General features: G+C 35.2%; 1 protein-coding gene and 1 long non-coding RNA gene across 6 annotated transcripts in view; both read left to right on the forward strand.

The window, feature by feature from the left end:
• The window catches only part of LOC132269325 (uncharacterized), a 29,317-nt gene extending 6,269 nt beyond the window's left edge, over nt 1-23,048 (forward strand). For 2 of the 4 annotated variants that reach the window (XM_059770481.1, XM_059770479.1), the window contains one exon: nt 1,277-1,687. In XM_059770481.1, the coding sequence (XP_059626464.1) occupies nt 1,277-1,321 (45 nt within the window). In that variant the 3' untranslated portion in view covers nt 1,322-1,687. Of the gene's footprint in view, nt 1-595; nt 936-1,276; nt 1,688-22,743; nt 22,816-22,930 lie in introns of those variants that run through there. The other 2 variants (XM_059770480.1, XM_059770478.1) reach the window with 2 other exon arrangements.
• Nucleotides 14,558-20,979, forward strand: LOC132269326 (uncharacterized). Of its 2 annotated transcripts, XR_009469457.1 has the most exons (3): nt 14,583-14,828; nt 15,513-16,796; nt 17,671-20,979. It is a non-coding gene; the product is annotated as an uncharacterized LOC132269326 (long non-coding RNA). The 2 variants fall into 2 exon arrangements; XR_009469456.1 differs by lacking the exon at nt 17,671-20,979 and having other exon boundaries at nt 14,558-14,828; nt 15,513-16,906.
• Nucleotides 23,049-24,442: the final 1,394 nt, after the last annotated feature.

Below are 24,442 nucleotides of genomic sequence, written 5' to 3' on the forward strand. Positions count from 1 at the left end.
CCCCCGAAGTGCCAATGGCGTCAAGCACTTCCCACTCAACAAATTGCCCACCCCAAAGACTCCTCACCACCCTATCCGAAATCGAGGCAAACTTTGTCTCCTGCAAATAAACCATGTTAAGGTCCTCTAGCTTTCCAGCTGGAATTTAAAACCTCATGGCTCCTCATTATTAGTTCAAACTTATATGATCATGTATGAAACCATCTGATCTTGGTCGAAAATGATAATCCACTGGTAGTATCTATAATCTATTACATATGCCATGCTTTACTATTTTTATCATTTCATCACAGCATTCTTTGTTGAGCCCTGGACCATTTTTTATTTATTTTTTGTTATGTCTCGACTCAAAATAGTAACAGCTTTTTCCTCCAACCTGGTCGATTGGGTTTGAAATTATACATGATTGCGTCTCCTGGTTGATGCAACATCATTTGTTGAATTGTTCTTTTTGATTCATGATATGTGTGCAATCGTTTACAATATTTCAAACCTAATTACTCTTCTAACCAGATCAAATTGGTGAAAATTTCACGTGATGAGACTTTTGAATATATGCCTCTTTGCTAATGCAAATCCAGTTATCATATATTAGGGCTTTTGGAGGCTGTCTGTGATAAGAATGAGATGTGATTCGAACGCATGAGCCGTACGTGATTGGCCTCTACTGTTGAAGGACCTAAAATAGATGAAATCAGAGATTTGATAAATTAGTTGTTTATCAATTATAACTGATTTGATAAATCAGTTATAAATCTTGATATAAGATTAGGGTGATTTTAGAGTTTTTCTAGTTTAGGGTTTTATTTGGTAGTCGTGTTTGATTAGGATTTTATTTCATTGCCTATATATATTTATATATTTGTAGGACTTGGTACTTTCATTTGGACACTTTCTGATGATTGTTTATTAATGAGTATGTTGATTTATTGATATTTTCTCTATATTCTCCCCTCTCCTATCTTTCTTCTCTTCTTGTTCTACATTAATTCAGTATGAGACCTTTCCGGTACAGCAAGTGGTGTCAACATTTTATAATGAAGTATGCTTTTAGATGAAGATTAATACTGGCTTTATTGGATACATCCTCTTAGTTGGCAATTTGTCTATATTTGTGGATAATTCGGTTCATGGGTTTTGCTTTAGGAAATGCTCTTCAATTTTCCTTTTCTAATTTTTTTTATTTCCTTTTAATTATTTATATTAAAAGATTTGACCCTCAGCCCTCCAAGATTTTAGGGTCTTGCCCATTTTATGTTCACTTTGACTTTTCCAGGGTCCAAGAAAGAAGATACTTTGGGCATTGGAGACTGAAGTTTGACTTTTGGGAGTTGATTAGGTCCATTTGCTTGTTTGTGTGGAGCTCAATGTTTTGGACTAACATCTGAAAATTCAGCTGGCCTGTATTTTAACCCCTGTGACTTTGTTATTTTAACCCGTGACTTTGCTTTAACTTATTGGGACTGAATTTTCTGTTATATTGCTGGATGTGATTCATCGAGCTTATCATTAGTGTGGAGTTTTTCTGAGTCATTCGAGGGCTGTGTTCACAACTTTGGATAGGTCTGCCCCTCCGTTTCCATTGTCTTTTCAAGTATTTTGGTGTTATCTTTCTTGATAAACGAATTTGTAGGGGGAAGGAATGAAATGTTCAAAGGTAATGGTTATTCAGTTCCTTTATTGCCAAGGAGATTCATTTGACATTTACATGAACATTTTTTATTGATATAATAATTACACATGACCTTCCCAGTGGTTATATTTTTACACCATACTACGTATTTTCCTATGTATTCATTTAGTATAATGCTTTCTAAAATTGCCCTAAAAAAATGCAAATCTCTCACTATTTAATCTAAATTTAGGGTAAAGTAAAATAAAAAAACAAATAGTTTGTTATATTCAAAATGTGCGAAACCCCCCTTGATTTCAAAGAAACCTTTAATGTTATAAGTTGGTCAAAGTTGATTTTGTGCTCATAATAAACAGGGGAGCGTCTTGTGCACAATTTCTACCCTTTCACCAAAGGACTCTTCGAAGTCATTCTGTTATGAATTTAAATAGAGTGTTGTAAATGCATACAACTCAAGTTCAGGTTGTTTTATTATCCCATCTTATATTCAATGATATTTTATTATCTAACAATGAAACTCATGTGACATATGATATTAAGATTTTTCTCACAACGGTGAAGCTATCTCAAAGTATCTAGTATCTAAAAAAGGGTTAAATGCAAGAAAAATAATAATAATACTAATAAAAAAAAATAAAAAATTCCTATGCAAAATGTGCAAGAAATATCCCCACTAAAAATTAATTGCATATAAATTCCTATATTGTTAACTATTGAACAAATTGCCTCTAACCCTCAAATTTCACTAATTTTTTTCTAAAAATTTCAAAATATCCTCAACACTATATATTACATATTATAATACTCTATACGTCACTTTACCCCCAGTCTTTCAACAGCATCTCTTTCTCTCTCTACATCTCTCTCCACACACACCTTGTCTTACAATCTCACTTTTTCTCTCTACAATATCTTTTTTTTCGAGCAATGATGCATAACCACATCATCCCCCACAAAATTCTTAAAAGCATTTTTCTTCCCTCTTTGATTTCTATGGATTCTCTCTCATTCCTCTATTTCACTTGATTAAAATCAAATCCAAATGACTAACAAGAATAATTAAAAAAAAAAGAACAAAAAAAAAAAAAAAACACAATGGTTTCGTTCAAGATTGTTCGGGTACCGTTTCAGTGTTACTGGATTTCCATTACCTGACCCACCAACAAGAACAGAGTATCCATGGAAAAAAAATAAAAATAAATAAATACACCCAAATTTATTTTTCAGGATCCACCACCTACTGTAATTTAGTATTGAATAGTAGGTTGAAGTGTTCAATGATGGATATTCATTTATGAATTTTAGGGTTAAGTGAAGAAAACCCTGATATATAGACTTTGTGCAGAACAAGTCCCTACTTTTTGAAAAAGTGCATGCAAGTCCTCAAAATTCAAAAAAGGTGCATAACAGGTCCATCTGACAACTTTTTACGAAAAGTAAAACTTAAAACCCCATTTTACCCTTTTCTTTCCCATTTTGCCCCTCACAATTTGTGCAGAAAAGCCCCTTAGCATTTGTGCATAAAAGGCCCCCAGCACCTTATACCAATTCGTCTCTCTCTCTATACATGATCACTGTTCTCTCTCCCTCTCTCTCTCTCTCTCTCCATGCATGTCTGCTTCAATTCTTGTTTCCTTTGTTTATTTTTTTAGTTCTCTATATCTTCATTTTTTTCTTTATCAATAACTACACACTATTTATGTTATTAATTATCTCAAAAAAAAAAAATTCATTTACTCCAAAACGTGCCATCATCTTCAAACTCAAGAAGCCATTGTTACCCATATAGGAGGTCAGTGAAAGAATATTATTGTAAATATGGAGTTAAAAGTCCTTTGAAGGTGTCATTTACCCAACGAAATCCTGGTAGAAGGTTTTACGGGTGCGCCAACTACAAGACTGGTTCATATGGTTTTTTGAGGTGGGAGGATGAAGAATTGCCTGATTATTACCGTAAATTGATTTGGGATCTTATGACAGAGATACGAGAGCTGCGGGACTTGCAAAGAACTGATTCTCTATTAATTGGTCAAGCTTGAACCATGAATGCGAATGATGACAAGCTTTTGGAGATGGAAAACATGATAGCAGAATTAAGAGAGATGAAGCACACAGGATATGCCCAACCTAAAAGAAAATGCTTACCTCAGTTTTCCATTCTCAATTTTCTTTTGGGGTTCTTTACTTGTGTTGTATTGTTCAAGTTACTAATGTGAAACATTGTAAACAAAAACATGTTTTGTGGTTCTTTACTTGTGTTACATGTTCGAATGCAAGTCTAACATGTTTGAATGCAAGTCTAACCTGTTTGAAAGCAACTACAACCTGTTTGATTTTTATTTTTTAAATACAACTACAACCTGCACCATATTGTACCCAACACTACTCACATACATAAACATTATACACAACAACACTCATATACACAGACCTACTGCACCACCCATTCAATGGTGACCAACCATTCAATAAATGACCAACTATAGCCTGCACCACCCATTCAATGACAACATTCAATAAGTTAAATAATCACAACCACCAACAACACAGACATAAATAATTTACGCATACATAATTTGCTCCATAATTCCCAAACAACATACATAGATATTGCTCCACGTTGAGACACATACATACATATATTAAAAACAAACATACATATTACAGCTCCATAGTTCCCCAACAACACAACACATACATACATACATATTGCAGCTCCATAGTTCCCCAACAACACAACATATACATACATACATATTGCAGCTCCATACATACATAAATATTGTAGCCAGTCAAACAGATGTTAAAAACAAAAACAATAGTTGTCCATTTGTTAATCCATGAATCAAATACACAAAAGATTACTTCAGATTTACCATACAAGTCGCAAATTGTCCACTAGCAAAAGGCAACACCTTGGATTGAAGTAAATTGAAACTTGGATGAAACAAAGGCAATAGTTTTAGACAGTGGAATCTGCAACAAATAAATGGTACAAGATAATTAAAAATGCCCTAAGCAAGTATGTGTTTTGAATGGAAAAGAACTAAAATTAAAAATTCATTTACCTAGAACCACCAATCTTAGCTTTCTTGGGTACCATTCCCTAGTATATGTAGCACGCCAACAATCTGAGACTGAGAAACATTAATAACCTATAAAGATGGTAAAGTTAAAGTAAAAGTTGAGTTGACAACACTTGTAAAATAAATAATAATAATAATAATAATATAAATCAATGCATATACCTCACTGTTAATCCCACTAACCATCACTGGGACATCAGTCAAGTTGCCAGCACCAATATCAACATTTACAGTCATATGACTGCCACCACCCCTGCCTCTCACAGTACCTCTACCACCCCTGCCTCTCACAACACCTCTACTTCCCATAGCATTGTTAGTAGCAACACCACCACTCAGTGAAGTACTTCCAACACATTGTTACTCCCAAGACTTCTACCAATTCCATTCCTACTCCCAACACCACTGCCTCTTACTCTCACTAAAGTACTGACTCTCACTGAAGTACTGCCCATAACATTGTTACTCCCAACACCACCACTGCCATTAAGAACAGTTTTAGTAGCCTTTTGAATATGCAATACTCCAAGTTGAGGGTTTTTGGGTCTACCTCCTTTGCTTTTAGGTGGTCCTCTCTGCACTTGTTCATTTTTGCAGGTCCTTGAGTTATGACCAGTTAATTGACATTTTCCACAAATAAGGTGATCCCTTTGTTTGTACACACGTTTTCCACTTGATGTACCTTTATCATAAGCTTTCTTCCTCAATTTCTTTGGTCTGCCTGGGGGTTTCCTAGCTATAGGAAGAATAATTGGAACCACCCCAGTTACTTCTCTCATATTTCTCAATGTCATTGGATATACCATCCCTGCATATGACTTCAAGAATGTTTCCTTATAACAGTATGGGTCAACAAAGTCTTCAAGAACTGCCCCTTTTCTCTTTTGTATAGCTGCACATGCATGCTTGCATGGGATACCTGTGACATCCCATGCCCTACAAGTACAACTTTTTTTATGTAAGTCAACAGTCTCATTCACTCCTCCATCTTCAACCTCATAAATGGCTTTTCCAGAGAGGTGAGCAGGACAACTCATTAAGTTCCTCTTGTTCAGTTTTAGCTGAGCTGCTGGAGCTGGACACAACAACCCCATTTTCCCCTCCATGTACTCTTTTTTCTCTTGACTCCTCTTCAACAAGGACTTTCTGATCATTTCAAGCATGGTGATGATGGGCTTATCTCTGGCCTTTAGTATGTGTGAATTCCATGATTCACACATATTATTGCTTTTAAGGTCACACTTTGACCATTCTGAGTACTTACACTTAGCTCACATGTGAGGGGGTATCTTGGCCAACCAATCATATGTATCTGTGTTAATTTTCCTGATTCTCTGTATGTGTCCCTAAAAGTCTACCATTGTGAAAGAATTTGCTGCATCCCATAACTCTTGCTTCAACTCCAAGCCTGGGAACTTCTTTTTGAAGTTGTCATACATGTGTGTTACACAGAATCTGTGATCTGCCCCAAGCTTCTCAAGTGTGTCAACCAAACCCTATAATAAAATCATAATATCAGTAAATGAAATTTTAAACAATCTGAAAATGTATTTTAAAGTATCAATAAATACATTTATACTATCAGTAAATGCAGTTTTAAACTGAAAGTCTGTAAAAGAATTTTCTAACATACCTTTTGTCTATCTGAAATGAATGTTATTTCTTTGTGGGGGCAAAGCAAATCCATGAGGTTATCCTGAAACCAATCCCAAGTCTCCTTTGTCTCTGCTTCCACAATACCAATTGCAACGGGATAGAAGCTATTGTCCCCATCTATACCAATAACACTTAGTAAATGTTGATTATAATGAGTTTTTAGAAAGCAGCCATCTAAGCCAATGAATGGCCTACAACCCTCTTTAAAGCCTCTCCATATTGCATTCAATGAGAAAAACAGTCTCTCAAACCTTGTAGACTTCCCATCTGGCTCTAAGAATGCATCAACCCTAGCAACACTTCCAGGATTTGTCTCTAATACCAACTAACAATACTCTCTAATTTTTGAGAATTGATCTTCATATGTGCCATCAATCATCAGCTGACATTTCCTTTTTGCCCTATAAATTTTGAACCTATTAACTACCAGGTTCAAATCATCAGTAATCTGACCCATAAAACCAGAATTTTTTCACTCAGGGTCCCTCCTAAACTTATGCACATACTTCTTTGCAAGATAAGAAGATGTTGCTAGTCTGCTTGTTTGAACTTTAGAGCAGTTATGTTCATCATTGAATGTACTAATCACAATGGCACCATTTGATTTTCTCTTTGAAGCATGTATCCTCCACTCACACTCATTTCTACATATACATGTAACCCTTTTTCCATCATTTTTAACAAACTTGATGTCATATTTGTTCTTGATAGCATGGTCTCTCAACACATCTTTGAATTCTGCAAATGTAACAAACTCCATTCCCACCGTTAATATTTTTTCCTTCTCTCCCATTTCTCTCCTAGTAATGAATTTTGATTTTTTGTAAGGAATATGTATCTCATCATCTGAGTCAATATGGATACTCCATAGCTCATCACTTGGTGCATAAACTGAGACATCATCTAACTCTTCACTATCTTCCTCATCATATATGTCGTCCTCTTCATCAACTGAGGCATCATTGTGCACATTCTCTTCAACACTTGCAGCCTGCACATGGTCACTGTTAGGCTGCAAATGGTCACTGTTAGGTTGCACATGGTCACTGCTAGGCTGCAAATGGTCACTGTCATCCATTGATTGGGTTAAAAATTCTGTCCACCGATGCTGAACTTGTGCACTAAACCTATAATCCTCATTCTCAGTATTAGTGACATAAATCTTAATCAAAGATGAGCTGTTGTAGGCCATAAACATCTACATAACAATCCCATCATTAATTATCTGCATCAAGTGCCTACCAATAGGATCTCTGTAGAACATTTTACTCTCACCCAATTGTAGCATATCCACCATGTCTTCCAATTCAAAGTAAGACATCATGTCAGGGTCCACATTGTCAACTACCTCTATGCTACCACCAACATAGTTGTTGCGTTGATTCAACTTTCGCGAATGATGGAACTGAAGTATGTATGTCTTCCCCATTTACTAAACAACCATACAATGTTAGTGTATAAATAATAAAATATAAGCCGTCACAAGCCACAACTATATAAGCTTTTGTCATAAACATGCATGCATATCAGAGCGGGATCTACGGATCCGTCATGCAATATGCATCTCATGCACTAAAAAACAATGTTAGTGTTTAAATAATAAAATATAAACCGTCACAAGCCACAACTATATAAGCTTTTGTCACAAGCATGCATGCATATCAGAGCGGAATCTATGGATCTGTCATGCAATATGCACATTATGCACTAAAAAACAATGTTAGTGTATAAATAATAAAATATAAACCGTCACAAGCCACAACTATATAAGCTTTTGTCACAAGCATACATGCATATCAGAGCAGGATCTATGGATCCGTCATGCAATATGCATGTTATGCACTAAAAAATAATGTTAGTGTATAAATAATATAAATAATAAAGACATGGACCCAACATCACATATAGAAACATTCCATCAAAAGTATAAACAAACAAAACACAATTATTCTGAGGTACTGTTTGTAGCACTTGGACACAACATAAAGATTAACATTTTCTATACATATGGGACCACTATAGTTTACAAAACCCTCACAATAAATAAAGTCAATCAACCCACAATAATGCATTGGGCAGAGCATAAAAGCAAGGGACCACTATTGTTTACAAAACCCTAACAATAAATTAATAAAGTCAATCAACCCACAATATTGCATTGAACAAAACATATGTGCATATAAAAATCCAAACTTTATAGTATAAAACCCCAATTTAAATGGAGACTAGATCATCATATTTGTCATATATGGGTCACAATCGTGCATTGGGTTACACAAACATATATATACTGAATTTATAAGCAAAAAGCACAAATAGACCAACCTACTGACAAACCCCTAACACCACTGAATCGTACATACATGACACAAACATATATAAAGGCCAAAATTGCAAGAGAATATAAGAAAAAATGATAAACCCACTATTGTTTACAAAAACCCTAACTGTTAGGAAAGAAATATGAAAAAAATCAAAAAACCCTAACAAATGTTGAAACAAAATCAACCATACATGCATACTACATGATTTAAGAACAAAATCAGAGAACATTTAACAATTTACGAGATGAATCAGAAAACCCTAACAAATGTTGAAACAAAATCGAACCACATAATCATACAAAACATTCAGTGAGTTTACAATTTTTCACAACGCAAAATTTTACACAAATCTAACACAAATAACACGATTTAAGAACAAAATTTTGATTTAAGAACACTTACGACATGAAAGAGTCTTCACAGTGCCACAGCACAACAACACAATAGATCTTTCACCGACTTTACAACTCTTGCAAGTTATCTTCAACCAATCAACAAACAAATACAGAGATTCAATCGATTTAGACAACAAATACACATGAAAACGGGTTAGGGTTTCAGAACACTAAGGAATTTAGAGTTGGCCTCTCTTATATACAATGCAGATGTAATGACCCGGTCATTTTCTTCCTTTCCTTTCTCAGATTTTTACGAATATTTTTTTTCGGTTGATCTTTTCCTTCTCTGAGTTCGGTTTCTTGTCACTTAGTGTCATCTTAAGTGTTCGGGAATGGTTTCCGAGACTCTTTTCCTTGAATTGACGACTTCCTTTGAAGACTGAGTCATTTTCACATTTTCACTTTTGTGACACTATTCACTTTTTGTTTTTTTTCTCGTTTATCACTTTATTGGAATAACCTCATTTTTCGTGTTTGGATTTGATTCCGGTTTTGCATACATCCATGATACTTAAATTCCATACTCTGTGTATGTTTACTTTTGTAGAAGAGCATGCTAGTTGTGGTCTTTCTTCCTTAGGGGTGTGGATGCATACTTCTTTGTAATTTCTCTTTCTTTTAGGGTCATTTGTAGAATTACTGTAAAGTAATTATTTTTCGTCTCAGGGACCATTTTGTAATTTAATTTGGAAGATATTTTCAGAAATGACCTTTTTGCAATTTTCGAAAAAGTGTGACAAGTGTCACACTCTCATTGGTCCACTTGTTGACATTTGTGTGGAAATACTTTGATGCCTTGGATGATGACATGTGGAGGGTGGAGATTCAACCACTTGTTGGCACAGGATTGGTGCACTTGTTAGCTTAGATGGTTGACAAGTGTAGGCTTGAGATTAAGCCTAGGATGGAGCCTTGGATGAGTGACAAGTGTATGCTCCAAATTAAGTCTTGCAATTAATTTTTGGGCCACTTTGGAATTATGTTGTTAAGAGGGGTTTTTGTGCAATTGACCAAAACTTGTGTCTGTTGACCTTGGTGTAAGACCACATAGTGAGTGGAGGATTTCTATTTCCTCTACTCACATTCTTTCACACTTAATTTCTATCTCTTCCTTCTCTTGTAAAGAAAACCATAGCCTCTATGGATAGAGCCTAAAGCCTTAAGCTTTGACCTTCATTTTTGAGGGCCTTCCATTGATTTCCAAGTTTGAACTTAGGAATACATTTTGTTTCCCTCACCTTCCTCTTCATAACCCTAGAAGGATTTGCCATTTTGCGTTGATTTTGCCTTGGATTCTAGAGAGACACTTCTCTAGTGAGGTAGGGGATGTTATAGGATTATATGTTTGTTATTTTGCATGTTTTTTATGCTTATTCAACTTGTATGCATGTATTGTATTAATTTGAGAAATTATGATTAATGGTAGTTTACTTATGACTCATTTTGGACTAGATATATGGCATGACCATGACTTAATCTTTGTTGTATATTAAATTTGGATGATTTAAATGAGTTTTTAAATCTAGAGATTTAATGAATTTAATTTGATTAAATTCTAGTAAATTGTGTTTTGCTTGTATCCCATTTTGGACTTGATATATGGTATGACCATGACTTAGTGCTTGTTATATATTTATTTGGGATCATTTGAATGACTTTTAAAAATTAGAGATTTAATTAATTTAAATTAATTAAATTCTACATGATGCTATCTTGCTCATTTTGCACTTTTGATTTGATATGTGTAATGACCATGACATGTTGTTTAACATATATTAATTTGAGGATATTTGAATTTGAGGTGAAATCTAGAGAATTTAATTATTTTGTTTAATTAAATTCTATCTAATGGCTCCATGGATCTATTTGTGTTTTAGAAGTTGTTTCTATATTTAAATCATGGACTTGAACTTGTTATGTATTCACTTTGTTGTGTTTTGAGCATTGGACAACTTTGTTGTTATATTTATATTCATGAGAACATGTCTTCTTTATGAAATATATTGATGCCCTGTGTAATGAATTGCACACTTTGTAATTGACATTATATATGCCATTTTAGAATTGAAACTCTAGGCATGGATTGTGTAGTTTCAACCTACTTGTGCATGGAATGTGGTTTTCGTGTATTATATAAATTACGTATAAGTTGTGAACTTATTTGATTATTTTGAAGTCTTGGGACATTTTTACAAGTGACATGGCTAGAGTTTGGCTCTAGTGCGGGAGGTATGAGTTCTTCCCAATTGAGATAGTGTGCACTAGGGTGGTCTTCCCAGTAGGTTAGTGCCCGGAATAACCATTTTTGTTCTCGGCGGAAATCCAAGACGTGATGTCCAAGTCTTCCATTATTTGTTTTCGCATTCAATTCCAAGTTAACAATCATGTTTAATTGTGACTTGCGGTTTTATTGATGTTGTTAAGGACATCCATACTAAATTGTTATATTTAGTTGTTTTTCACACTTTTAGATTTCAAGTTGATAACTTTGAGAATCTATGTCTTGATGTGTGGTATTAGAATTCTAATTGTACTAAATTGTTATAATTAGTTGCTTTCGTACTTGTAGATTTCAAGTTGATAATTTTGAGAATCTATATCTAGTTACTTTGTATAGCATGCTTCTATGTTGGTTAAATTTCATAGATGTTGTGATTTGTGATTTATTGTTCAAATGTGACTTAAGAATGATCTTATAGATTCATTTGGAACATAGACGTTAGGTGGCATGACCCACTTTGGTTATTCTAGCATTTTAGATTTCAAGTTGATAACTTTGAGAATTTATATCTAGTTGCTTTGTATAGCATGCTTCTATATTGGTTAAATTGCATAGATGTTGTGATTTGTGATTTATTGTTCAAATGTGACTTAGGAATGATCCTATAGATTCATTTGGAACATAGACGTTAGGTGGCATGACCCACTTTGGTTATTCTAGCATTTTAGATTTCAAGTTGATAACCTTGAGAATCTACATTTTGTTGCTTTGTGAAAGCATGCTTTTATGTTGTTGAAATTGCATAGATGATGTGATTTATATTAGAAATGATCTAAGGTAACTTAGGATGCTCCCTGAGTCTCACCTTTGACATAGACGCTAAGTGGAATGAACCACAATGATTAAATCATGCAAACTTGTAAAAAATTAGGTCGATACATGTTCATCTCTTACTAGTAGCTTTATGTTACTCACCCACGTTGTGGGGATATTTTTTAGGTACGAAGACTTAATTCGTGATGTTCATCATTGCTTGGATGATTGTGGACTTGAAGGCTTTAGTTCTTGTAAAGGTCGGCTTGAAATGCCACTTGTAGCCTTATATGTCAAAATGTATATATTTGATTTCATACGTGTAGTGTGTACATGAGTACATTCTTTACAATGTATTCGACATGTATGAGATGAGGCCGGAGGCCAATGACATATATTTTGTATTTTTTGTACTTTTTGACTTCATGAAATTTTATGAAATTATTGAGAAATGTCAAGTTATTGTTTTTCCATGGTTGCATCAGGTGTGGGAATTCTGTTTTCATTCTTTAATAGGGTCTCATTATTCATGTATGAAGTGTGGCTAAGGGCCAAACGGTCATTTGAAGTTATTTGTTGATTTTGATTTACAAAGTTTTCATTTTAAGTTCATTTTCGCTTTTTTGGCCGTCGGGGGGTCGGATTTTGACTCGGCCATTTATGGGAGCCGCGGTCCATTCCCGCACGCTTAAAATCACTATTTACGTTTGTGTGCATGATCGTTTTCATGAAAAACCCTTTTGTTTGTGTTTTGAGCCTCCTATGGACTCATTTCACATTTTTATTGCATAATCTTGCTTAAGGGCATTTTGGTAATTTTCTTTAGGAAATAAATTCAGTTCTTGACTCCATCACATAGAAAATGTGATTTTAGGGGGAGTTTCTTCACGACTTTTTTTCGGAAAATGTTATCTTGACCTTGTAAACCATGTTCCAAATTCATTTTTCTGCTAAAACACCGTTTCTGCTGCATTTTTTGTGTTCTGGTGCAGTTGAACCGGTTCAAGAAATGTTGAACCGGTTCAAGGTGTCATTTTGGTTTAGCTTGGGCGTACTGCCAATGTTGAACCGGTTCAAAGAGGTTGAACCGGTTCAAGTTCTCCAAAGTTTTAAGTTTTGGTCATCCAATTTCAATCTGATGTAACTTCTTCGTTTTAACACCGAATTGGTCCGTTCTTAAGTCTAAACTGACCGCGTCGAAGTCAGCTTTCCAATGGTACCAATTTTAGTTTCAGATTCTTTTCCTAACTCAAGATATCATTGTTTTAGTGATAGGGTGTCGGATTTGGTTCGAACCGGGATAAGGTTCGTTTGGGATTTCACTTCCTTTGGCATTGGGACTTCATGTGAAGTTACCAAATGATGTTTTTGAATGTTTTTGATCTCATTTGACTTGTTAGAAGTCAAATTCCTTCCTCTTCGGGTAAAATGACCATTTTATCATTTGGTCCTTTTTTTGTAGAGTTTTGATACCTTTGTCTTCGTTTGTTTCCGTTGAGTCTCGATTTTCGTCGAAAGGCCATTCTTGTGTCTTAGGGATAACATACATCTCTAAGAACTTGTTTTTGTTTTGCTTCCGCATTTTGGTTCCGCTTCGGGTCATCACAGGACACGCTGGGTTGAAAAATCTAGGATCATCACAGCAGACTTAGGGTTGAAAATGGTTAAGTGTGTTTTATATAGTTGGGCATGTTTGGTTTTAGAGTTAATTATATTCAGGTCTAAGTTATCCCATATTTAAAACAATTTGAGGTTTATATTATCCTTCTGCCAAACAAACCCTATTTTATACAAATTTGGACAAAATGGTCATTTTACATGGCCTGTATTATAATCATTAATTTATTCAACCGAAGTAAGGGTATTATCGTCATTTTATACCACAAGGGACCCAATCGCACCAAATTGATAGCATATGGTTTTTTTTTACTACACAGGGACTGATATGCACTATATCGATAGTAGATGGAGGTTTTCTGCACTTAACCCTTAATTTTATCTAACCCCAACTATGAGTATAAACATAAATTCAAAGTATAAGAGTACCCATAAGCAATACCGACTTCAATTTTGCAAAAAAGAGAAAATTAATTCAGTTTTTAGTTTTATAGTTAGATAGAGATAGAAGATTAGGGGGTTTTCCTTCGATTTTGCAAAATCAGAAGAATCTATATCTACATTATTTGTTAGTTCTTGGAATCCATGGCCATGATTAGAGGATTCAATGTCTTCAATCAGTGCATGTAGCTAGTTCTACACGGGTCTGCTGTATGTAATGGTGGATTTAAGGGAGGGCTGGGCTCCGCTCTAGCTCACCAATTTTTATTTTTATTACTATTGGTAAATTTAGCCATCTTAAAAATAAAAAATTATTATTAGTATTAGCCCACCCAAACAAGCCGAGTCAATAAGCCACAATACTAAAATGAACGCCCAATCCAAACAGCCCAAGCCAAACAAGCCCTAATATACGAACTAGTGCCATCTCCTAGCCCTAATATCATTCGCGAATTGCAATTCGCAGACGACTCGGTCCTCTGTCCTCATCTCCACAACTCCACCAGGACCACCGGTCCGCCACTGTCCTCCTCTGGCCTCTGCGTGCCGAGTTGCCGCCGAGATCCGCCCTTGGTACGAGTGGAACCCTCGATTTCAAAAGCCTTCATTGATTTCTAAGGCCTTCAGTTCATCATTAAGGTTAGTGAACTCAAAACCGAATTGATTTCTAATTCTGACAGACTTGGTAATTGGTAAAGTTAGGTTTTTGATCATTATTCATTAGTCATTACGATTTACCAGTTTGGGAAATTGGGAATGGAACGAAGCCCTTGAAATTTCCGAGTCGCCGCCGTTCACGATTCTATGTTTGATGTGATTTTTTTTTTAATTTTAAAAGTCAAATGTATACTAAAGTAACTAAACTGATCTATCAAGGGTCTGCAGAGATTGAATCTGAAACTAATTTTATCAACATGCCAAGCTATGGAACTCTTTTCAGAACTACAAAAAAATCGTAACAAGAAGTTTGACAAGCAAAAGTACTTAATATATGGTAAAGCTCTAAAGTTACTTCTTGAAAATTAAAATACTTACAAAAAACATGCTTTTGAGTGCATTCCATAGTGTTGGAAGGGGCTTGCCATGAACTACCTCACACTTTGCTTCCACTGGTAGATTCTCAAATAGGATTAGTAAATTGGTCAAAAGAAGAGAGGGTTCTTAGTGGTGAATTGTTCAGAAATAAATTGGTAATTTTTTTATTAATTACCCAAATAGGATTTTCTATGCCTTCATCAGTCAATTGTCTAAAGAAATATTGTTAATTAACTAAAATTGAATTAAACAACAGTTGATTTTGGTTGATATCCGCTCTTGTTTCAGACCTAGCTAAAGTGCACACGCACTCCTTACCATTTATAATCGAGGGAGGAGGGAGTGGGAGGCAATAAAAACCCTAAAAGGCCTCTTCTACGCGAAGCACAGAGCGTCTCTTTTGCAACGTTGAGAGCCCTCAGGTAGAGAGTCTCTTACATCTCCGGCGAAGGAGGAGGAAGGAAATTAAAGATGGATGATGTGGGAGTATCATTGCATTTGGTTGCTAGTTTTGGTGGTGCTTTTCGAACTGTGTCTGTAACTCACTAGAGGCTCGGGAAACAAAGAGAAGATGTGATATTGTGCTGCAATTTATGAAATCAAATTTGTTGTAGTAGGAGGAAAAATTGGTTCTAAAATTGCAAGAGTTAGTCCTCTGCAGAAAGCGTTTCGTTGCTTAGATGAAGAAAGAGTATATTCACTGGTTGGTTGTGATTTCACAGGATTGAAAATGGTCTTGATGGCTTCATATTGGGATCTGCATGACAGGTTTTTGCAGTTTGAACCCATTTGTTTCAATACAAATACCAAAAAGGGTTTCGTATTGCCGTTGCCAGAAGCAGAAAAACCTTGTCCCCTAGTGATGGCTGACCCTGATTATGGTTTTTTTGTGCTTGCTGGGGCTACTTTGTATTCGTCCTATGAAATACGCTCTCCATGTTTCGAACGTTTAGATCCTTTGGATGGATGGCATGATTCGGATTATAATGATTGTTCCCTACCTGAGTATCCTTTGGACAGAAAATTACCCAGAATTATCTCTGTTTATGCAGTCATCCAGTACTGTATTCTCATTTTAGTCCATGATTTTCTTCATGGTAACTCAGAATTCTATTATTACAGAATCGGGAGTGAAATGAAGAACTGGCAGGTCATCAAGAAGGAAAAGGAGAATGGGTTATATTACCCGATCTTTGGAAAGGCTGAATATGTTGATGGTTATTTATAGACTTTCGGCCGTAATTATAACTTGATTGCATATCAAGTCGTTGAGAATGATGGTATCATTCAATCTATTGGTGTTCCAGTGTATTTTAGAGGACTGGACTTTAAAGATCTACCAGTGGATTGTGATCCCACATTCTCCGGTTGCTTTGTTCATTTGGGAAACAAAAGATTTTGTATAATGAAGACTGGTTTCAATGTTGACCCCTCCTACTTTCAATATGTTTCCATCTTGATCATCCAAGTTTCTGATGACATGCACCTTTCAACGATGTGGTCAGCTCTCTGCGCCTTGAATATAGAGAACCTCGCCCCGGCAAATTTAACATCACTTTTTTTGGACTCCCAGTAAGTATTTGTATTTCTATATGAATTTTTGTTGTTGTAATTGTTTATCCTTTCCTTCTTTTCATGGCTTTTGCTTCTCTACTCCTTAAAAGTTACCATTTGCGTTTGAATATTTTAGTTACTCTTTTTTATTAGACATTTTTGTCCATTTAATTTTTTATAACGACAATTACCCCCATTTCTTAATAAAGTTGCTATTATCAAATATGGTATTGTCATATTAAAGGATATTTTTGTAAATTCAGCAATAGAAGTGTTTTAAAAAAGTTGTTACCAAATAATTTAAAAAATAATTTAATTGTGATAAGTACTTATTATATTGGAAGGGTGTGTTTGATTGTTGATTATATCCGTGTATTGAGAGTTTTTGTTTGTTGCAATTTCCAGCCTTGACAAAAATTAGTAAGTTGTATGATTTGTTGAGATGATCCTAAATTTATATTATCCAAGTATGAAGGGAAATGTCCTGCATTCAGTTTATGTTTTATTGTAATGCAAAATAAGAAACAGGGAAAGTGACAATGTTATATATATCTTTACACACACACACACACACACACACACATATATATGGTTGTTGAGGGGTATAAATATGAAATAAAAACACAAATAAAGTTCAAGAATTATTAAAAGATATGCAACCACAAACCTGTGATACCTTTTCTCCCATGAATCCTTATTAAGTTGTATTATTCCAATAATATTTTTCAGTCAAAGAAATTTAATTTTATTAGCAAATGGTGAAATATTGCTGGTTTGATATTGTGGCCTGAATTTTGTTTCGGCCTGGTTTGGTTTGCATTGCGACTCTGTTTAGACCCGAACAGTGAGTTGTGTGGGACTAAAAAAATTGTGACCCGTTTTTTGCTTGCAGGTCGTGGATCCTATTTAGTACTCTCTTGTAGCCGGGTACATAAGGGCGTATAGTGTTTGGAGTTACGGATGGCAAAGAGGCGGATTCGGTACGGGTTTGAGTGAACCTTACCTCACCCTTTTAAGAAATCCTTCATACCATATCCGTTAAGAACCAAGGACAGGTTGTTGGTAAGAATACCATCCCCGCCCTGTTCTGTTAAAACGCCCAAAATTTTCTAAACCAGATGATACATTTAGCAATCCACCATCAATGCAATGACAAACATCAAATCGATTTGCTAATCACAAAACGCACAAGATCTATGCCTTTTAGTCACCAAAACTGGAATATTTCTTACTAAAAAAGCTTGGAGAAAAGTTCAATATGAAGATTTACGTTTATGGCAATATAAAGAATTATATATATATGTTGAAGCGAAATTCTGCACAACATGAAGATTTACGTTTATGGCAATATAAAGAATTATATATATATGTTGAAGCGAAATTCTGCACAACCCGGATTAGCACTGCTTCCTGCAAAAGAAAAGGGATGGTGACTGAGGCCTGACACTGGCCGGGTGCCGGCCGGGTACCCTCAGACGACCAAGTCAGTTTTGTGAGTTTGTATGTAAAAGAAAATAAATTCTATATTTAATTTCTCGTACCTTTCAAGTGGATCGATCACCTTCTTATAAGAGAAGGTAAACGTCGTGGCGCATCATAATGCCGAGCTATAACTTTTGGTGATTCAAGAGAGATCTTTTGGGAGGGGATTACATTATCCCTATCTAATTTGAATTTGAATTGCGTGCTCATTTAAACAGTTTGTTATCTTTTGTTTGTTATATTTATCCTTATCAATATATATATATATAAACATAGAGAGAACTAGAAAAAAAAAAAAGAAAAAGAAAAAAAAAACAGAGAGAAAGAGAAGAAGGAATTTGAATGCAAACCTAAGCTGCGAAAATTATGAATCAATTACTTGTGTTATTAGGAGCTTCAATGGTGATTTTAGAGAAAGAAAGGGGGAAACACCAAACACGTTCTCTCTAGGGCTCTATCGCGTTCGGCGCAGCCGGTGGTCTAAGGAGAAATCAACTAAAGACAAAAGACAAGACCTTGACATACTGGAGTGCTATAATAGAATTGGTAAATATGTATTTATAAATCTAAACCCGCCTCGTTCGGGGTTTAAAAACAAAATACCATCTCCACCCCTACTCCTAAACGAGGCTTACCGAAATCCGTCCTATTAGGGGCGGGCAGGGCAGAAACCCCCCGGGCCGGAGGAAATTGCCACTCCTATTTGGTGTGGGTTAGAGTGAGACATTGAAAGTCGTAGGAAAAAGAGTGAGCGAGAGAATTTTGGGGTTGAATCTTGTAATTTTCTGATTTTCCTATAGTGAAATCTTTCGAGGCGTAATTTGTGCCGAACCACATAAATCCTTATGTTTTTTGTGAGTGACGTGCTTACTTTTATATCGTGATTCGTGTTTTGTTCTTGGTTCGTTCCGTTTGTCGTAACAATTGCCGTTTATCTGGTGTGTTCTCATTTATGCATCATACGTATTGCTTCTGGAACACTAATGAACATGACATTTTTATTTGAGGCATATGGATCTATATAATTGAGTAATACGTGTATACAATTTATGCCTGTTCTACATTTGTGAGCCATTAAGTAATAAAATCTCTTAGATACACTTCCCTTTTCCTACATTTTGTTTCTTAGGGCCAGTTTGGATTGGCTTTTTGAAAGCCGCTTTTGGCTTTTAGGACTCAAAAGCAATTTCTTGCCCCGTTTGGATTACAATGTGGAAGAGCTTCAAGCCTGTGGAAGAGCGTTTGACTGAAGCTGGGGGAGGGTAGCTTTCCCAAAACGCTCTTCCTGATGGACACGGGAAGCCGTCTTTTGTTTTAATTAAATTTTTATAATTCCCATAATACCCTATGTTTTATATGTAAAATATTGTTTGTTCCCAACGTATCCCAAATAAATATTCCTACCATTTGGCTACTCTTGTCTTCTAGGGTTTCTGCTCACATTCAACTCTTTCCTTCTGACGACTGCAGCAATACTATATGATATAGACCACTCGGCAGCCTGCAACAGGAACAAAAAACCATCTTATATTCAAGGCCTGTGATTTTTTTTCCTTGAGTTGTGTTTGTTCTTCAATTTTGGGTATGAACAACTAAAGAAATACAATAGTATCGGTTTGTGATATTTTCCCAATGATTTGTACCAGAAACAAATATGGCGGTTTAATGGTCTAAAATTTCTGTTATTCTTTGTTGATGCAATGACTTCCGAAGTCAAAGCTATTAGTGTGGAGAGAAAAGGGGAATTGCCGCTCATTAATTTCCATTGTCTTTGGAGCAAAGGCTAGCAGTTTTTTTTTATCCGTCAAGTATAGTATATCGGATTATTCTCTTTGGAGACGGTTTTTCCTAACAAATTGATGTAATTTAAGCCCAGTTTCCTTACTTGTTGATGCTGAAATCACAAATTATTCATCTTTCATGAGAAGTTTCAATTTTTTTGTTATTTTTTTTTGTCCATTTTTCATTCCACCAAGTTTTTACATGATACTTATTCTAGATGGAGCATTCATTGGGTTTCAATTTCTTCTTCTTCATTTTTTCCCCTCATTATATTTAATTTTACCTACTTTTAGATGCTGTGCTTGTTATTTGTTGGGTTTTGGAATGACAGATTTTCTTTATGATGAAGTATTTGTTTAGTGAAATACCAATAATATGATGGGGTGGGTTTTTTTTTTTCCTTCACTTTTTAGTACTATTCCTTCCATTGTTCATTCTATTGTTCTAAATTATGTGAAGTTCCATGAATTAAGATGGTGAGGTTGCATGTTCCGTTGACTTTCTAATATGGAATTGTGAACTAGGGAAATTTAGTATGGATGGATTACAATTTTTGGGTCTGGAAAAGTGAAAGCAAACCTTCCATGTGCTGATGACACACTATAATTTTTGGAATATAAAGAAGATTACCTTGTTAATAGAGTTTACCAATTTGGAAGATTGTGATTCAACGATGACATATTTTGCTACTTCAATAGCTTTGTAAATTGTATATATTGTTAGTTAGTGGTACATGAAAAGTTTTAGAGTATATTTACTTTCTATAAAATTTCACAGTACGTTAAAGACCAAAAAAAAAAAAAAAATATTATCAACTGATTTTTGAGGCCTTTATTTACTTATATGAAATGTAGGTGAAGAAATGCTTCCCCTTGCGCGCACATTTAAATTTCATGAATTGATATAATGATAAAACAAAATAAAAATATAATAGCCAAAGGACTGGCCTAGCGGTACCAACCTCGGTTTAAGTCTCAATAGAGATGTGTGTGTGAGTACCAACTATTAAAAAATAAAAATATAATATCACAATTTTGAAGTTTTGGTTTATTTGTAAGTGTTTAAAAAAGAGTTGTGACGATGTGTATATAAAACAGGGAAACTAGTTTATGTTATTCAATAGTTATAAAAATATAATATCACAATTTTGAAGTTTTGGTTTATTTGTAAGTGTTTAAAAAAGAGTTGTGTATATAAAACAGGGAAAGTAGTTTATGCCATTCAACAGTTCAAAAAATATAAACACTCTAAGGGCAAAATAGTTAATTTAGTAGTATAAGTGCTTCAATAAATATTTTGCCAAACAGATATAGAAAAACTCTTTTTGCATTGAAAGCTCTTCTAAAATGTAGTTTCCAAACACTAATACATAAGACAAATAGAAGTGATAACTTTTACTTCTCTTTTTCTTCTGCATAAAAGTTACGCCAAACGGGCATTTAGTATGAAGTAAGATGGACTGCCATTATATTAAGTTGAGGCACAAAGCTTTCTATCTTTTTGGTCATTTTTTTTTTAAATTTTTTTTTTGACTGAAGGTCTTTTGTTTTGCAGACACAGTAAATATGCCTACAAGTCTGAATTCTGGTCAAGTATGAATTGTTTGACAGACAGTTGCATTCATCTAAAGGCTGCAGCTATGATTGTATTTTACTTTGCTATATATTATGTTTGTTATTTATAACAATCATAATATATAGCAACCTTTTGTGCATGGTACTCTGATCGAATGTCAGCAAAGAACTCAAAGTGGAAAGGGTTTTATTACAGGAGGTCCTATTGTTTGGGCTGCAGGAGTTTGAGGATCTCGATGTTGACACACATATGCAGCCAGTGAACACTGATCCACCAAAGCCGGAGTCGGTACCTGGGGTCAGTCAAGCTGCTATAAAACGAGTCGTCTGCTTAGCCTCAGTTTTTAGAAATATCCACGTCATACTGTTTTCCATTTTTCAAAATATTTCTTCTATCGTTGTATTTTACTACTTTTCAAAGAAGGAGTTCTTAATTTTTTAGGGTGTTTTGCAATTAAGTAAATCTTTATTATTTGCTTTTCACTTCTGGGTAAGACAAACATAAGTGTTCCAACGGGAATTGCGACCTCACATTCCCTTTGGGGAGTGGCACACTCAAGTTAATGGATTTAGTAATTTTTATTTTCACTTCTGACTCTATTTATTCTTTAGCAAGAAACTGACATACCCATTTGTCCCTTTGGGGACTTGAACCCCCACCTTTCACTTTGGGAGGTAGAGGAGATGTTACTAGATTACTGTTGTTGGTACTTATGGTGTGATTCATAGTGAATTTCATTCTTCTTCTGTTTTTTTAACTGATTTCGAACTGTTTGGGTAGGTATTTAATAGTTGACTTTCCTTGTATAGTTATTATATTTTGATCATGCAGTGCAGGCTATTTCTTTCCCATGAAATTTCTGTCTCTGGAAATAGTCAATTTATTAGCACTTCTCATACCAATCGCCTAATCTTATGTTGGTTGTTCACCCTGAAGGGTTGAACTTGGCGGTGAAGTTGCAGATTCTTTTCCCCTTTTTATTTGAGGGTTGGGGTTTGCAAGGTGTATCTTAAACGTCATCTTAGCTAATGAATTTTAATAATAAAAATTAAATATAGATAGTGGGGATTAAAAACAGAATATGAGGTGTGTTTTTGTACTTATAAGGGGTACATATTTTGTGCAGGTTCAGTCGGTGGATGGTTTCGTGCTGGCGTTGGGTCTTGAAAATTATTCAACAATATTCGAATATGAGGACGTGCGTGAATTGTATAACTTTCCTTTGTTTATTGCAATTTTATGTACCGGCTTTGGTTTTACCATTACCTTAAGAAATTCCTTCACTATTTTGATGCCTTATACTTTTTCTGTAGATGGATATGGCCACTCTTGTATGCCTAACTGATGATGATTTCGAGGATTTAGGATTACCAGAGGTGAACGGAACTAGGCTAACCCTACTATATGTAGCGTTTTAATTTTTTTTTTTTTTTTTAATATATATTTTATAAGTGCTATATGTAGTTTTTCTCTGTTTACCATTGCACCTTTAAAAATAAGAATTTAGTGTAAAGTACCCTCAAGAGGTTTTTCAAAATTTTTTTCAGAAGAAACTAGTTGAAAGTTTGTGGTCAACCTCCGTTGAGATTTTACAGAATTGCCCTAACCACCCACTGTCAATCAACTAGGTCATTCAAACCAAATATACCTCTGTTGGTCCATAGTTGTTTGCACTTTTAATGTCAAATGTATGCTTCTAGGGCTGCTACTGAGATATTTCACCAATTCTGGTGTGCTCAGGTCATATCTGATATATACAGGGGCAGTAAGTCATTTTACAATCATGAGAGCACATTTAAAATAAGTTGGGGAAGGTACATTGTGTCGTGGAGTCACTTTACAGGCCAAATCTGCTTAAATTTCTTGTTCATCAATTGGTATGAGTGCTTTGGTCCTCTTATAGAGGTTTAACTAACCTGCAAATGATCTTATGCAATGGATGAAGGTCAAGTTACCAACAAAGCTCCAGGATTTGATGGTTCCAATTATGATTCATGGAAGACAAGAATCGAGTCCTTCCTGATGTCATGATGTGTGGCATACTACAATAGCTAGAATTGTAGTTCTGAATGCTGACCATCCCTCGGCAAATGATAAGACAACTATAGCCAATGATGGAAGGGCAAAGCATGCTCTCTTCTGTGCTATCAAACAATACTGTAAAACAGCTAAGGAAATGTGGGACTCTCTCAAGGTTGCTCACGAGGGAAACAATGTGATCAAGGAGAACAAGATTCAGCTCCTCAAAGTTCAATACAAGAGCTGTAAAATGGATGAAAGGGAGGCTGTCTCAAATTACTTGTTTAGAATCAATGAAATTGTCAACAATATCAAGGCCCTTGGTGAAGATGTAAAGGATTATGATGTTTATAAGAAGATTCTCAGGTCCTTAACTCCCAGATTCAATGCTAAGGTCACAATTCTGGAGGACAAGGACTAGGGCTGCAAATGAACCGAGCCGAGCCCGATCTTGGGTCTGCTTAGGCTTGGCCCGTTTGTTTACGTGTTTGCTTGAGCTCGGGCTCGGCTCGTGACAAGCTCAAACAATTGAGCTTGGGCTCGTCTTAATTTTAAAAGCTCAGGCTCGGCTCTAGCTCGCCTCATTAAATTTTTTTTTTTTTAAAAAAAAAATTACAAAATTAATTAGTATTACCCAAAAAAAAAAAAAAAGGAATTTTTTTTTTTAAATGCGGACGACGTCGATGGCGAGGACAGAGGACGACGGTCGACGATGACGAGGACAGACGATGCGTTCAGATCTGAGAGAGAGAGTTTTGGCTGGTGGAGGGGTTGTCGGTGGATTAGACGATGGAGTTGAATAGAGA

The sequence above is a fragment of the Cornus florida genome, unplaced genomic scaffold (assembly GCF_030987335.1).
Source record: "Cornus florida cultivar Cherokee Brave unplaced genomic scaffold, ASM3098733v1 CherokeeBrave_3.0.0_Hap2_Chr08, whole genome shotgun sequence".
Lineage (NCBI taxonomy): Eukaryota > Viridiplantae > Streptophyta > Magnoliopsida > Cornales > Cornaceae > Cornus > Cornus florida.